Genomic DNA, 15,172 nt, shown 5'->3' with positions numbered 1-15,172 from the left:
CTGACTGACTGTTGCATGCAACGTAATTCCTATTTTAATCCAGCTAGGTTTCAGGAATAAATAAGGTTGAAAGTCTTATCACTGGGGGAAAAAAAACTATTTTCAAATCTGAGTGTCGCAATGGTTAGGACTTGAGGTTTGAACCGATTATGAAACAATGTATGAAAAAAGCAAATTTTGTAAACTCAGCCAAAATGTATAAATTTTTGAAATTATCATAATTTGGGTGGAGGATCATTATATAACATAATTAACAGCCTCCATCTCTGTGCAGGTGTGGCCAACGGTGCAGTGCAGAATTTCTGCAATTTATTTACTTTGCTGGATGGCAGGTCTTATAATCGACTTGAGCATTTGCAGATTTTCAGAACCATTTGTTAAGTTTTATCAAAATATTGCTTTATTAAAAACAAACCTTTTTGATGATGTAACACTCCTTGAAACTAGACTATATTTTTCAGGTAGTATGAAGATTTATATTGTTGAATTTCAACCAAATGTTATCTGTCTAAAGGAATACAGTGCATTGCATTAGAATTCAGCATAAGTACATTTTCTTATTGCGAGAGGCATTGAATCAACAAGCACAATCAATTAATATGTCTCAACAGATCAATGTGTTGATAAAGAAAAAGTCCAAGAAAGTGAACAGAAGGCATTGGAATTTTCCAAAAAGGCAAGTCTGCAAGAAAATAATTTAAAGCAAAAGTTATTGAATTGATTATTGAAGCAAATATATATTTTTTGCTGTGTGTTGGGATGGGCAAAGGAAAATAAACCATTGGTGAGGTGGTTGTACTGAGGCTGTGGGCAGTTTCAGCTTCACTAAATTAGTGTGCAGTAGTTAGTACCAGTTATGTATGACACATCAGTAGGATTCACAGGAGTGTCATTAACACAAACCAAGTAATATTCTTAAGACTATCAACATTACACCATGTTTCACAAAAGAATATTTCGAGTCACACTCTTTTATGAAACTTCCAGTTTCTATCTGAGTGCCTTATTGGAGAATTTTGCATGACAACATTGACAAATATGAATAAAAAAATAAGGGACTAATACATCTTAAAAGACTTTATTAATAAAATGAGAATTGCCTTAGGTAATAAATAATTAGTTTATTCTTATCAAATAATATTACTATTTTGTGTAATGTACACACAGATTAAACTGCATGTTTGTAAAGTTTCATTGATGTATTTGTCTCAGTTTGATGAAGAATTTTCAGCTCGACAAGAAGCTCAGACTGAAAATCAGAAGAAAGATGAAAGGATAAAAGAACTTGAAGCAAAAGTCCTTCAGCTGGAAGCAAAGGTACTGCAAAAGATATTTTGTTTTATTTTAACAATGTGATCAAAAGGCTAAGCAATCAGTGGAAAATTGCCAGCAAGATTTGATTTTAATATATTCCAGTTCATTTTATTCAATGCATGTTGCATTGATTATGGTCTAAATTCCATGCAAAATGGAGTGGAAAAGGTACTATGCAGATTAGATTTTTGACTTTCCCAACGATCAATTGCATCAAAAAATGGTGTGATTTAATAGGATTCTAAATCTACATATGGTTTGACATTGATGATTTAATGTGTTGCAAAAATGGGTTTGGGAACAAATGAAGAGAAAGTTGGTGTAGAAAATGTGCACAAATTTGGCAAGTGTGTAACATTCTGTAATCAAACCATAATTTTGAGGTTGATGAAAACTTTGTGTATTTAAAAAAAATTCTGAAGCATTTGGGCAAACTACATGTTTTTTTGTTGGGGAGCCTGGTTTTCAGGCCCTTTAAATGGGCAGCTTAAGATCACATGATTTGCAGTGGTACCATTCTCGAAAATGTGCGTAAAACACAGTAAAACTGTATGAATGGTGAAAGGGCTGTGGGTAATGGATCTTGAGAACAGTTGCAAGGACTTGGATGTGTAAGCAAGAGGGTGGTCACTGACATTTACCTAGACATACACATGATATATTGCACAGAGGCTACTTTTTCCCAACCAGTCCACGTGGCATTCAAGTTTTAATTGAGCCTCCTTTGGTCTTTCCTCCTGTAAATCTGTACAAGTAATTCCTGCATTTTATGCTTCAACTGCTCCTTATGCTGGAGGTGTTCTCTTTGGATAAATAAGTTTCTTTTGAAATATCTAAATAGTTTCTTGGTGATTGTTTTATCTTGATGGTCAAGAGTTAGGTTCTTCTCCATAAGCGGAAATATTCATTCTACACCCAGTCTACCAAAATCCTAAATAACAGGTCAATTCTCAGCTGCTTTTTTCAAGTGAAACGAAACCCAGTCTGTCCATCATTCTCTGATGATCTTGCATTTTTGGTGAATCATGTCAGCAACTGTACATTGCCCCTATTTGCTTTTAATAATTTGGTGACCAGAGCAGTACACATATGGTCTAACATTTAACATTTCTAAATTAGTTGGTGACTGATGTAATAATGTATACATTTTGAATTTGGATTCTGAAATTGCTTTCAGTGGAACTGACTTTCAGAAGTGAAGTTCAATACTTATCCGTTACTAAATCAGATATTTGTGCAAAGAACAGGATAAATTTCTAGCCTATGAGATTTAATTAAAAAATTAAGCAAGGTTAGATGGAGATACCAATGCAAGTTCGGGCCTGAAACTGGAAAGTGGTGAATATGGGCTAAGATAAGCTTTACCTGCAATCAGTGTTTCCATCTTGAGAAATAAATTCAGAGATGTTTATCTGGCATTCATGATGCATAAATATTCCGGAGCATCAGTGAACAAGAGACTTTCATGGGATGCAACTATGCTTGTTCAGGTACTACTGTTGTACAAGTCTGGTTTGTGGGCAAAGGCAGGGGTGCATTAATGAATCAAACAGGTAAGGGAACCCCAGGTGCACTGCTAGATGTACCTCAACCTGTGCCTGCCACCAAGAGAGAGAAGTTTTTTGCTGCCTGTGTAGATAAGGAAACTGACCATGATTTCATGGTAAAAAGCCATAACTACTGACAGACTGAAAGTTAAGTGTGGGAAGTGGGATTTTGATTCTTGGGACATTGATACAAGCGCCTGGGAAAGAAGGTCCCACTCCATCAATGTGGTCTTTACTGAAACTATGCTGGGACCGTTGTCCTGCAGATCAAATACTTAATGTTGAGGATAGAACCTTAAACAAATAAAGGAGCTATTCAGGGTTGCGCATTTGTGGGAAAAATAAGCAGACTAGATTAAGAAGAAACAGGGAACTTCAAGGTAGCCATGCTATCAGGTAATTGTAGATTCAAAAGTTGCAGTTAAGGGCACCTTATCCAAATGTGTTAAGTATTGCACCAAATGGAAAGAGATGGGTGTTATATAAAATTCAATTTGGAGATATGGTCGCAGAGTGACTAAAATTGAAATTAACTTTTCCAAGGTGCTTGAAATTTTGAAGAAAGTCAAGTGGAATAATGGGTGACTGAGGTGATGAGGGAAGGAGAGAGAGAGGGAGAACTGACAATGTGTCACTGACCTGAATCTGTGACTGTTTCTTTTTCCATAGATGCTCCCTGACCTGCTGAGTATTTTTCCAGCATTTTCTGTTTTTGCTTCAGATTTTCAGGATCTGCATTTTTTTTCATTTTCATTGCAAGAGAAACTGAGCTTGTTAGCTTCAAGATCCAGGAGAAGTCTGACTGGTGCTAAGAAAGGACAGAGAAAAAGAATAGTTTAAATGGTCCTTAGTTTTGGTGTCAGTTAGTTATCAGTACACCTAACAACAATCATGTTGATCATCTATTTTGATCATCTTGTATACTGGGCAAGCTACATATGCAGTATGGAATTCATGGATTCCAATCAAAATTTAATATCTACTGTACATCACTATTTTGAAGAGTCTACAAAGGAACAGGTTATTTTAGATTAGAATTGTGCATTGGGACAGGATTGATACATCATTTTGCTGTAAAGCAGACTTTGGGGATCATAATATAACATTTTTTATACAATTGATTTTGAATTACTTTCTTCAAAACACGGACTTCAAAACTGATTAAACCAAAGTTTCTAGTTGTGAGGAGTAAGTTGACTAAGCTGGTTTGTAAAATTATGTTAAAAGATGTAACAGTGGAAAGGTTACTCACTTTTGGAAGAAGAGAGGAATATAAATATTGGCATTTGGGGAACATGGCTGATCTTATACACTAATCACAAAGTTAACATGAAGGAAAATAAATAAGAAAATGCCATGTTGGCTTTTGTTGCAAGAAGATTGGAGTAAAGAATTAGTTATAGAGGACTGCAGTTTTATAGGATTTTGCCAAGTCCATATCTGCATTGTTTTTCTTTGCTCTTACTGACGATAATTTTAACTTAGCTTTGAGCGTGTGTGATGAGTGTTGGTAGATAACGGGATCAGGGAATTGTTCTGTTACGAGAAATTGGGAATAACAGGTTTATATTTACTGTTGTTCGGAAGAATGAGTGTTGATCTGATTGAAACACAAAACTTGTAAGGAGCAGGGAGGATGTTTGCCTTGACTGGGGGAGTGTTGAGTTATGGGTCAGGCTTGGGAAAAACAGGATCCATGACCAAATGGCCTACTGCTGATCCTGTTTTGCAGCTCCTTACGAATACTTTGTCTCATTTTTCACAGTAGAGGAAGTTACACCAGTGACACTTAATGAAGGGGAGAAAATTCTGAACCTTAACATGAAAAGGAAAGCTCCCCTGGATATAACACATTGAAACTGAACTATAAGCCTGTAAGAGACACGGAAGACTGCAGATGCTGGAAATCTGGAGCAATGCACAAAATATTGGAGGAACTCAGTGGGTCAGGCAGCATCTATGGAGGGAAGTGGACACTCAACATCAAATGTCCATTTCCCTCCATAGATGCTGCCTGACCTGCTGAGTTCCTCCAGCACTTTGTGTGTTGCCATAACCCTGAAAGAGATGGCTTCAACAGAGGTTCTTCAATAAATATCTTTTGAACTTCAGCTTGATTTTGGCTGTCATGTCAGAGAAGGTAGTAAGGACACCATTGTATGAAAAGGGGAGCAACATTTAACTCAAGCCTTTGCAGATCAGCAACTTAAAAGAAAAATACAAAAAATAAGAGAATGTAACTTTATAAATAGCCAAAGTACTATTGGGGACAACAAAGATCACAGAGTGGGAATGTCTTGTGAAAGATGGGTCATGTGTAATTAACCTAATGGTGCTTTTCAGTGAAACACCAAGGGGATTTTTGGAGTGGTTGCAGCCAATACACGCAGAATAGAAATTTTGGCCCGCGTAGTAAACTGTTAGGAAATCAAGATATTGAAGGAGACATCTGACTATTACACAGAATGGCTCACGTTCTTGGAATAATATTTGGGTTTTAGCTTCTAATTACACAGAAATATTCCGGATTTGGAAAAGAGTAGTATACTTAACCAATAAGTGGGAGAACTTATTGTGAAGCAAAAGGAAAAATAATCCAAAAATAGTTCAATCAGAGCAGCAGATAAGGCTATACAAAATTATTTTGATATGGATTGGTACACTTTGAGCATTATTGTGATGGGGAATACGATCTGAATGAAGGTGCATGCAGGTGAGCTCAGTTGAACAAAAAGATTTAGGGATCTAGGTACCATTAAAGGATAAAGGGAGCATCAGTGCAGGAAACATGAATGTAAGGAATTGTGCAGGATCCTGGTCAAATATTATTTGGAGGGACATCTTGGAAAGGATACCAGATATGCTCAAAATCCAACCACAATTCACTAAAGTGATAAAGTTGCTGAGTTTTGATGTACAACTGCTTGACCGTCAGGAATGTTCAGTCATGATATGATTGAGGAGTTTGAAAGTACAAAGGGAATTCATCAGACTATGTTTGTTTCTAAAGAAGATGAGTATTTGTGATGGGAAGAATAAGGAACATAAGCATATTTGTCACTTATTGGGCAATGAACAAAAGTTGCTGGAGTACTACTTAAATGGCATAAAAAAAGTATATAGAAGAGCGACTTGGGAGTTCTGGTTTACAATTGTTAAAAAGATTTTTGTTAAAAACAAATCCTGAAGGCTAAAGGAAGATTGACCTTTATTTTGAGGGAAGTAGAATACAAAGGGGTGGAGGTTAAGCTTCATTTGTAAAGAGGTATCTCACACCTCACCAAGAGTGCTGCATTTAGGTTTGGACACCACTCCTCTGGATTTTTTTGACCATGGAAGAAGAGCATAATAAATTCCTGAAGGACTTAAATTATTAGAGATTGAATAAATGTGGATCCAGAAGTAATATGAAATCAAAACCTAGCTTGCTAAAAATTTACAACAGCCCAGGCAATATCAGAAGAGAGAGAAAGAGATTTAATGTTTCAGTTCATTGAACTTCCATCAGAACAGGGAAAAAAGTTCTGCTGAAAATGCATAGCTCTCTTTCCCTTTCTGCAGATGCTTTCTGAGCTGCTGCAAATTTCTAGCATTGAAAATCTGAAATTGAGGTTTTAAGACTAAACTAGAATTTGATGAGGTAAGGATGTCAAGAGATAAGAAATTCAACCAGGATCATCCTAAAATGTGGAGATGGGCTGATTGATTGGCTGACTTTTGTGCATTGAGTTTGTATGACTCTGATTCAAGTAAAAGAGAAGAGGTGAAAATAATGGGGCTGGGAGAAATAAAAACATGGCAGGTTTGTCAAGAACCTTCTAGGTGGCCTCATTAACTTTGTGACAACAATAGTTTTGAGTAGTATATTTTGTGCTTAATTATGAGCAAAGTATTTTTCAGTAGTCATGCTTCTTTTAATGATTAACAAATAAATGCTTACCCCAACGAGCATAGTGAAGCATGATGACTTATTATTGACATAGCTTTCTTTCTTCTGATAATATCTGGATGACCATGCAGGGTATTGTGTACAATGAAGGAGCATATAGAATCTGAGGAATGATTTGTTTTGTGGGGATAGAAATTCTAATTTACACTGGTATTAATCCACTGGTTAAATAATGTAATTCTAATGATGGTTGGTTCAAAGTCTTGGAACTATTTCAATGGAATAGATAGAAGGCTATGAAGTTACAGCTTTTGCCAATTTAAGTGGATTTCATTAATTCACCATCGAGGTTGAGTGCCCCTGAATCCTGATAGCCAGTTGTGCACCAAATGTTAAATTGGTATTCCTGTGCTGTCAAATCATTTTAGGTAAACACAGTGAAGCTGTCATACAAATATGTTTTGTTCTTTGTTTATCTTGATGAAGAATATTGCTCCTGGTTTTCAGAATAAATATTTGGTTAGGGGCACATTATATTAATCAGGAACATAAATACGTACTCTTGTTATTAAGTGTTACCAGCAGAATACATTTTTAAGAAAATGCAAGGCAAGATTGACATGCACCAATTTTGACCTTGCATACAATCAATCAATGTCTGGGCATGGGTTTTAATACGTTATACCTGAACTGACATACACAATATTTCAAAGTTCAGTGCTCCAGGGAAATTCTTTAAACATTAATTAAAAAGTCTTCCACTATTTATTCTGTTGCTTTTAACCAAAACCTTCCTTCTTGTACTTGATGAGAGGTGATATGGTTTAAATAAAACATGCATACTGTGTGAAAGGAAGTAAAGAGTACATTTGAATACAGATGAAGTGTCATTTTTAAGATCAAGTCAGCAATATGAAAATGCTAAATAGCATGTTAACTTTCTATACCCTTGGGCTCTAATTTTGAATGCAGTTACCTGAAGAACAATCAGGTGTCATGGATCGTTTTTTTTCATTGCCTTGAAATGGAATCCAAAAAGAGGAAGTCAACCTGAATGACAGCAAGAGCAACATCATTACTGAGTTTTCTGGAGTTACAGAAGGAACATTATTCTCCTCTGAAGTTCCCACAATGACATTGTCTGATGTTTTTTGATGTGACAGATCTCGTTGAAAAGCAATAGCTACTTTACAGGTTTTGTTTACTATTGATCATTAACTAGGAATAATATTGCATTTAAATCTGTGAAGGAATTTTCTGCACATTCATGTTAGGAAATGAAACAGTGGGGATGATTTGAAATTGCTATCAGAAACCATTCACGTTATCTGTACATCACAAAGCCGTTATTTAAACTTCTCAATCGTCACTGCTTACCTGGAAATTGAGAATTGATATGGTATTCAACTGTCACAGGGATTTTAGTTGAATCCAATTATATTTTCAGCTGCAGTTCTGTCTAGTTCTGCTTTTCAAAGCCCATGTGGATTTCTAGCAAGGGTCTGTATTGATTTGAGACCTGGAATGCCAGCAGATTATCCTGTGCCTTGATTAGAGATACTGAGATCAAATGTAATGACCCTGTTGCAATCTGAGATGAGCGAGCACAGCACTGACCAGCAATCACATCTTGGGATTTCCTAGTCTGTAGTTTAGATGCTCATTTATAAGCAATGGGCCATTAGAAAAGCACAAAAAGCATAATGCCTTGCATTTGCCATCTGTGCTGGCCATGTGACTGTGCTAATTTTTTCTGACTTTGTGGCCTCCAAAGTATTGCTGGAATTTGCTGCCACAGACCTCCTGTGAGCTGCAGTGGACTGTTTGCTACAGCTCAGCTGCAGACAGTTGGAAGTAAGGCCTCACCCATGTACCACCCCATGATGGCTTTCTGACTGCTCAACTTGTTGGAAGGTCTTTCACTATTTTCAGTTGCCTTTGATGATAGATTTTGGAGGGAGCTGGAAAAGATAGGTTTAAAAAAAAATGAAAATTTTAGGAAACAATTTAAACTATATGGTACTGCTTTTAATTAAAAACAAATAGACATTGCTCTCTACAGGCCTTCCAGCTCGGTATCAGTGCCTTCTGACCCATTTTAATTTAAAGTAGGAAGTAGGAGTACTCAGTGCTTTTCTACAAGTGCGTGACTAGGGGGTGGCTGGATCAGTCCTATTGAACAAGCCAATTGTGCTGCAGGGAAAAATTAAAGTGGATAAATGGGAATAAGTAGTTGTACAAGGAACATTGTAGCTGTCTTGGATTTTTAAAATTTTTGAATTGTTTCAATGACAACATTGGTTTTTGTTGTCGTTTCTTGTCATTCATGTCATTCATCTATACTGACAGTTTCCGTAATGATTTGTACATCTGTTAAAGTCAACATTTTTACTTGAACATGTTGTATTTGACTGGACTTTTGGTCCCAGTCTATCTATTCATCCCATATTTGTTTCTCAGCCATCTGTTTAAGCTATAATATTATTGTTTTAGTTGTGCATCTTTAGTATATTTTTATGATGGTAATTATGTTTTATGAATTATTTTACAGCAGCAAGCAGCACCAGTGGCTTCATCTGTACCCCCACCACCACCACCCCCTCCGCCACCTCCACCCCTCCCTGGAGGGGCTGCTCCTCCTCCTCCGCCACCCCTCCCTGGAGGGATTCCACCTCCCCCACCTCCACCCCTTCCAGGTGGTGGACCACCACCTCCTCCACCACTTCCGGGTGGTCCAGGAATACCACCTCCTCCTCCATTTGGAGGCCCACCACCTCCACCACCTTTTGGGGGCGGACCCACTTGCTTTGGAGTCGCTGCATCGCTGCCATATGGATTACAGCCTAAAAAGCAGTACAAACCAGAAACTGCAATGCGAAGAGCCAACTGGTCGAAGGTAAGCATTTAATCAATGAAAGTTCATCTCATGTGTTAAAAATTGTGTCAAGGATACTCCAGCTTTTTGATGTTAATCAAACAACCTTACAGATTAGTTTTTAGTTAACATCTCTTCATAGTTCATGTCCAAAGTGCACTGCATGAAGATGCGTAACTGAAATGCACCAAGAATAGAGAAGAAAATTGTTATGAATAATGAAAACTTTGATATTTGCACGATGTTCAGTTTGTCCTCCTTTCTATCACTGAACCAGTTGCCTTCCATTTCTCCCTTATGTTTTATCCACACTAATCCTTGCTTGAACCTATCCTTTGCCTTTTGATTCTCCTGCCTATCCTAGACCAGTCATTTTAAATAAAATTTTCATAACCAGTCTCGCACCTCCACTTTTGATATCTTTACTTCCATCAAAATCTTAATTATATTGCTTCTTCCAGGTGCTCACTTATAACAGCAATTATGAAGAGTTAATCGATTTTATTATCTGTTACCTATTCAGCCTTTTTGTTTCTCTTTTGCCCACCTATTCAACATTTTTTCCACTCCTCAGCCCTTATTCTAGGACTAATTTTGGAATTGGTATTGGTTTATTATTGTCATTTGTACTGAGGTACAGTGAAAAACTTGTCTTGGATACTGTTCATACAGATCAATTCATTGCACAGTGCATTGAGGTAGTACAGGGTAAAAACAATAACAGAATACAGAGTAAAGTGTCACAGCTACAGGGAAATGCATTGCAGATAGACAATAAGGTACAAGGCCAAACAAGGTAGATTGTGACGTCAAGAGTCCCATCTCATCGTATAAGGGGACCGTTCAATATTCTTATCACTGTGGGATAGAAGCTGTCCTTGAGCCTGGTGGTATGTGCCCTCAGGCTCCTGTATCTTCTGCCTAATGGCAGAGGAGAGAAGAGAGAATTACCTAGGTGGGTGGGGTCTTTGATTATGCTGGCTGCTTCACCAAGGCAGTGAGAGATATAGACAGAGTCCATGGAGGGGAGGCTGGTTTCCGCAATGCGCTGGGCTGTGTCCACAATTCTTGCGGTCCTGTGCAGAGCAGTTGCCATACCAAGCCGTGATGCATCCAGATAGGATGCTTTCTATGGTGCATCAATAAAAGTTGGTGAGTGTCAAAGGGGACATGCCAAATTTCTTTAGGCTCCTGAGGAAGTAGAGGTGCTGATGAGCTTTCTTGGCCGTGGTGTCTACGTGGTTGGACCAGGACAGGCTATTGGTGATATTCACTCCTAGGATCTTGAAGCTCTCAACCCTCTTGACCTCAGCACCATTAATGTAGACAGGTGCATGTGCACCACTCCCCTTTCCTGAAGTCAATGACCAGCTCTTTTGTTTTGCTGACATTGAGGGAAAGGTTATTGTCATGACAGCGTGTCACTAAGCTCTCTGTCTCCTTCCTGTACTCCGACTCATCATTATTTGAGATACGGCCTACTACAGTGGCATCACCTGCAAACTTGTAGATTTTCTGGTTTTCTCTGGTTAATTGGAGGCTTTTAGCCCCTATCCTCTCTGTTCTTTAACTTTTAAACTCAAAGAACTGGTTTCAATTCTTGGCTGTTATGCAGGTTAACATTGTAAATTACCTGCTCTCCTCAGGCAGTCCATTTTTCTGTCTAAATCGTCATTTCCACCTACTCACAAAATCCTTCATTGTTACGGTGCCAACTACCTCTCTGATCTAAAGTTTTTTTTCCTTTGCAAAATACCTAATAAGCTGCATTGAAAATATTCACCTCTTCATTAGTCAGTGTTTTACTCCCACCAATAAGTTTTTAACCCTTTATGACATAAAAATTACCCTAGCCAAAGATGCTCATGTTCTTTGAGAATTTGTTTGATCCCAGCCAGATCTAGATCTCCTCTTACTTATGGAGGGAGACTTCATAAAGTAATAATTTCTCTAATTAATGTCTGATAAATCTGTTTGTAATTCATAGCCTGAGCCACGATCTTGGATTTTATTTAGTAAAATAATGTTGCAATGCGTAATGTTTTCTGCCGAACTGGTGTACATCTGTAAGTTCCCTCCATCTCATGACTTTGTCAGATTCACTGTGTTCACCTAATTTAACCTCACACCTCATTCCTCAACTCCTCCAGTGCTTTATGTTGCTTGCCTGAAGTCCAGTATTGAATGAATGTAAATATTGGGAAGACCCAAAATCATTTGTCATAGCTCCTTGCTACAAATTCCATTCCTTAGCTGCAGACTCCAATCACTCTCTGATGTTGAATGAGACACTTCAAGTTGGCATCTAATTGACATTGACATAAACTTTCATTCCCCTATTAATGCAACATCAAGTACCACCTCAGTAACACCAGTTGTCTCTTTCCTTGCCTTAATAGCATATTTTCTATTGAAGCATTCATTCCTTTCTCCATTATCTTTAGTTTCAATTACTTCAGTACCGTCCTGGATGGCCTCCCACCTAAACCTTCTATAAGTTTAAATGCAACCAAATTTGTCTGTATTGTAACTATTTAACTCACAAAAAGACATTCATCTATTGCGCCTGTGCTTGTAGGCCTCGAGTAGTTCCCTGTCTGATGGTGCCTTGATTATAATCTTCAGATCCTTCTTCCCTCTCCACCCCATCTCTGTTACCATTTCCCTCCTTACAACTTTCCAATTTATTAATGTTGTTTCAGCAGTGGCCTCTTGCTTGTGACCAATTTAATTTGCTCTACTTTTGGTAATTGCAACTTTAGCTACCTAAGCCTTAGCCTCTACAACTTGCTAAAAGCCCTTTGCGTTTGGATCTCTTTTGCATTTTACAAGGAATACAGAATCTTACAATATTAGACTAAGCTATTGGCCTCTTATCCAGGTATTTTCTCACCTATCTGTTCTAAGTTTGGGATATTTGTGGAATTCATCAGGTTGAAATCTAATGTTAATGAATACATTTTAAAACATAATTTGACATTTGACTTCTGCTTTCATCATTAATCATTCATAATTTGGACTGGACTAGCATGGTATAGACTGAGGTATAACACAGTATGTTGGGTTTCCAGTAATATTTGGAAATTGTTGGACAGTGAGGTCGATTAGAGCAAACAGCTCTTAACATGATGTAATTTTTATTTCTGCACTAAAACAATGGACTAAATGTTAAATACTGCACGCATCAGAGGCAAAATTACCAGTTTCGCCCTCCTATTCCTAAATTGCCACTTTAACTAAGTTTTTAACTTTACACTCTGTTTTAAATACAATCCATCCGTGAAAACTTTGTATGGCCATGCTACACATGAGTAGATGACTGATTCAAGCAACACCTAAGTTAGAAACACAAGAAATTGTAGATTTGGATATTTGGAGTGCAAAACAAAATGCTGGAGGAATTCAAACGTTGAGGCAGAGGGATGGTCGACGTTTTGGGTGGAGTCCCTGCATCAGGACTGAAAATCTCGAGGGAAGATGGCCAGCATAAAGAAGTGAGAGGGAGGGGTGAGGCAGGGGCTGGCAGGCAGTTGCTCTTTGAGCCTCCTGTCCAAAATAATTACACACTATTGTGAGAGCTATTTAAACTGATTGTTATAAAGAAATTTGTATTGCAGTAAATGTGAGATTTGGAAAAGATGCAGTGTGCATGAATTTATTACTTACTCTATTTGCCTTTTCCTTATGACATAGAAGGATAAGATTCAGCTCATTGAGCCCATGCAGTTCCCTGTAGACCAGTCCCATTAATCGTATTTATTTGCCAGCAGCCCAGAAACAGCTACTCTCTCACATGTCCATCAACTCCCCTTCAATTCTTTTACCACTTACCAATTGGTAATTGAGAGCACATCTTTGTGAGGTGGGAGAAAACTGGAGCTTCCAGCAAAAACCCACGTTGTCACAGGAAGAATATGCCACTTCGACAGATGTTGCACCTGAAGTATGGATCAAATCTGACTCTCTGAAATTCTGAAGCAGCAGCAGCAGTAACTACTGCACCACTGTGCTGTCCTCACACAAAAAAAGACTTCTTTCTTCTTGACAATCTCCAAATTGCCCTATGGAAGTATATTGTGGAGAAGTAGTTTGATGTAAAATTATTGGCTGCAGAACTGTATGTGGCATTTCCCCTGAGAATTGTTTGCCTGTTCTGTCATATTTTGAATGCTTAGAATCTCAGTGGTGTTGCGTTTATTGTCGAGTCGTCCTGCTTCTCAAGGGAGCAATATTACATGATATTGAAAGTAAAGAGAGATAATGCTAGAAATACTCAGACAGTATCTGTAGTCAGGAAAACATTGGAGGTCAATGATCTTTCATTAGAACAGTAGTCTGTGTTTGAATTGTTGTATGAAAATCAAAAAAATAATGTCGATGCTGGAATTCTGAAATAAAAATAGAAAACGCAGCAGCATGGAGGGATTGTCTATGGAGTCTCTGGGTGGAGGTTAGGAACAGGAAAGGGTCAATAACTTTACTGGGTGTTTTTTATAGGCTGCCCAATAGTAACAGGGATATTGAGGAGCAGATAGGGAAACAGATCCTGGGAAGGTGTGATAATAACAGAATTGTTGTGATGGGAGATTTTAATTTTTGAAATATTGATTGGCATCTCCCTAGAGCAAGGGGTTTAGATGGGGTGGAGTTTGTTAGGTGTGTTCAGGAAGGTTTCTTGATACAATATGTAGATAAGCCTACAAGAGGAACTGTACTTGATTTGGTATTGGGAAATGAACCTGGTCAGGTGTCAGATCTCAGTGGGAGAGCATTTTGGAGATAGTGATCATAATTCTATCTCCTTTACAATAGCATTGGAGAGAGAGGGGAACAGACAAATTAGAAAAGCATTTAATTGGAGTAAGGGGAATTATGAGGCTCTCAGGCAGGAAATTGGAAGGTTAAATTGGGAACAGATGTTCTCAGGGAAAAGTACAGATGAAATGTGGCAAATGTTCAGGGGATATTTGTGTGGAGTTCTGCATAGGTACGTTCCAATGAGACGGAAGTTATGATAGGGTACAGGAACTATGGTGTACAAAGGCTATAATAAATCCGGTGAAGAAAAGAAAAGCTTACAAAAGGTTCAGAGAGCTAGGTAATGTTAGAGATCTGGAAGATTATAAGGCTAACAGGAAGGAGCTTAAGAAGGAAATTAGGAGAGCCAGAAGGGGCCATGAAAAGGCCTTGGCGGGCAGGATTAAGGGAAACCCCAAGGCATTCTTCAAGTATGTGAAGAATAAGAGGATAAGATGTGAAAGAATAGGACCTATCAAGTGTAACAGTGAGAAAGTGTGTACGGATCCAGAGGAAATAGCAGAGGTACTTAATGAATACTTTACTTCAGTATTCACTGTGGAAAACGATCTTGGGGATGTAGTGATGACTTGCAGCAGACTGAAAAGCTTGAGCATGTAGATATTAAGAAAGAGGATGTGCTGAGCTTTTGGAAAGCATCAAGTTGAATAAGTCGCTGGGACCGGATGAGATGCACCCCAGGCTACTGTGGGAGGCGAGGGGGGAGATTGCTGAGCCTCTGGCAATGAT

The 15,172-nt window shown here is 38.1% G+C and overlaps 1 protein-coding gene across 1 annotated transcript in view; it reads left to right on the top strand.

The window, feature by feature from the left end:
• Window positions 1-15,172, top strand: part of diaph2 (diaphanous-related formin 2) — a 547,192-nt gene that overhangs the window by 208,836 nt on the left and 323,184 nt on the right. The window contains exons 15-17 of the mRNA XM_052020928.1: window positions 612-676; window positions 1,213-1,317; window positions 9,302-9,646. Of these exons, the coding sequence (XP_051876888.1) occupies window positions 612-676; window positions 1,213-1,317; window positions 9,302-9,646 (515 nt within the window). The remainder of the gene's footprint in view (window positions 1-611; window positions 677-1,212; window positions 1,318-9,301; window positions 9,647-15,172) is intronic.

This window comes from Pristis pectinata, chromosome 8, assembly GCF_009764475.1.
Source record: "Pristis pectinata isolate sPriPec2 chromosome 8, sPriPec2.1.pri, whole genome shotgun sequence".
NCBI classification, from domain to species: domain Eukaryota; kingdom Metazoa; phylum Chordata; class Chondrichthyes; order Rhinopristiformes; family Pristidae; genus Pristis; species Pristis pectinata.
This window is presented reverse-complemented; position numbering and strand designations above follow the sequence as displayed.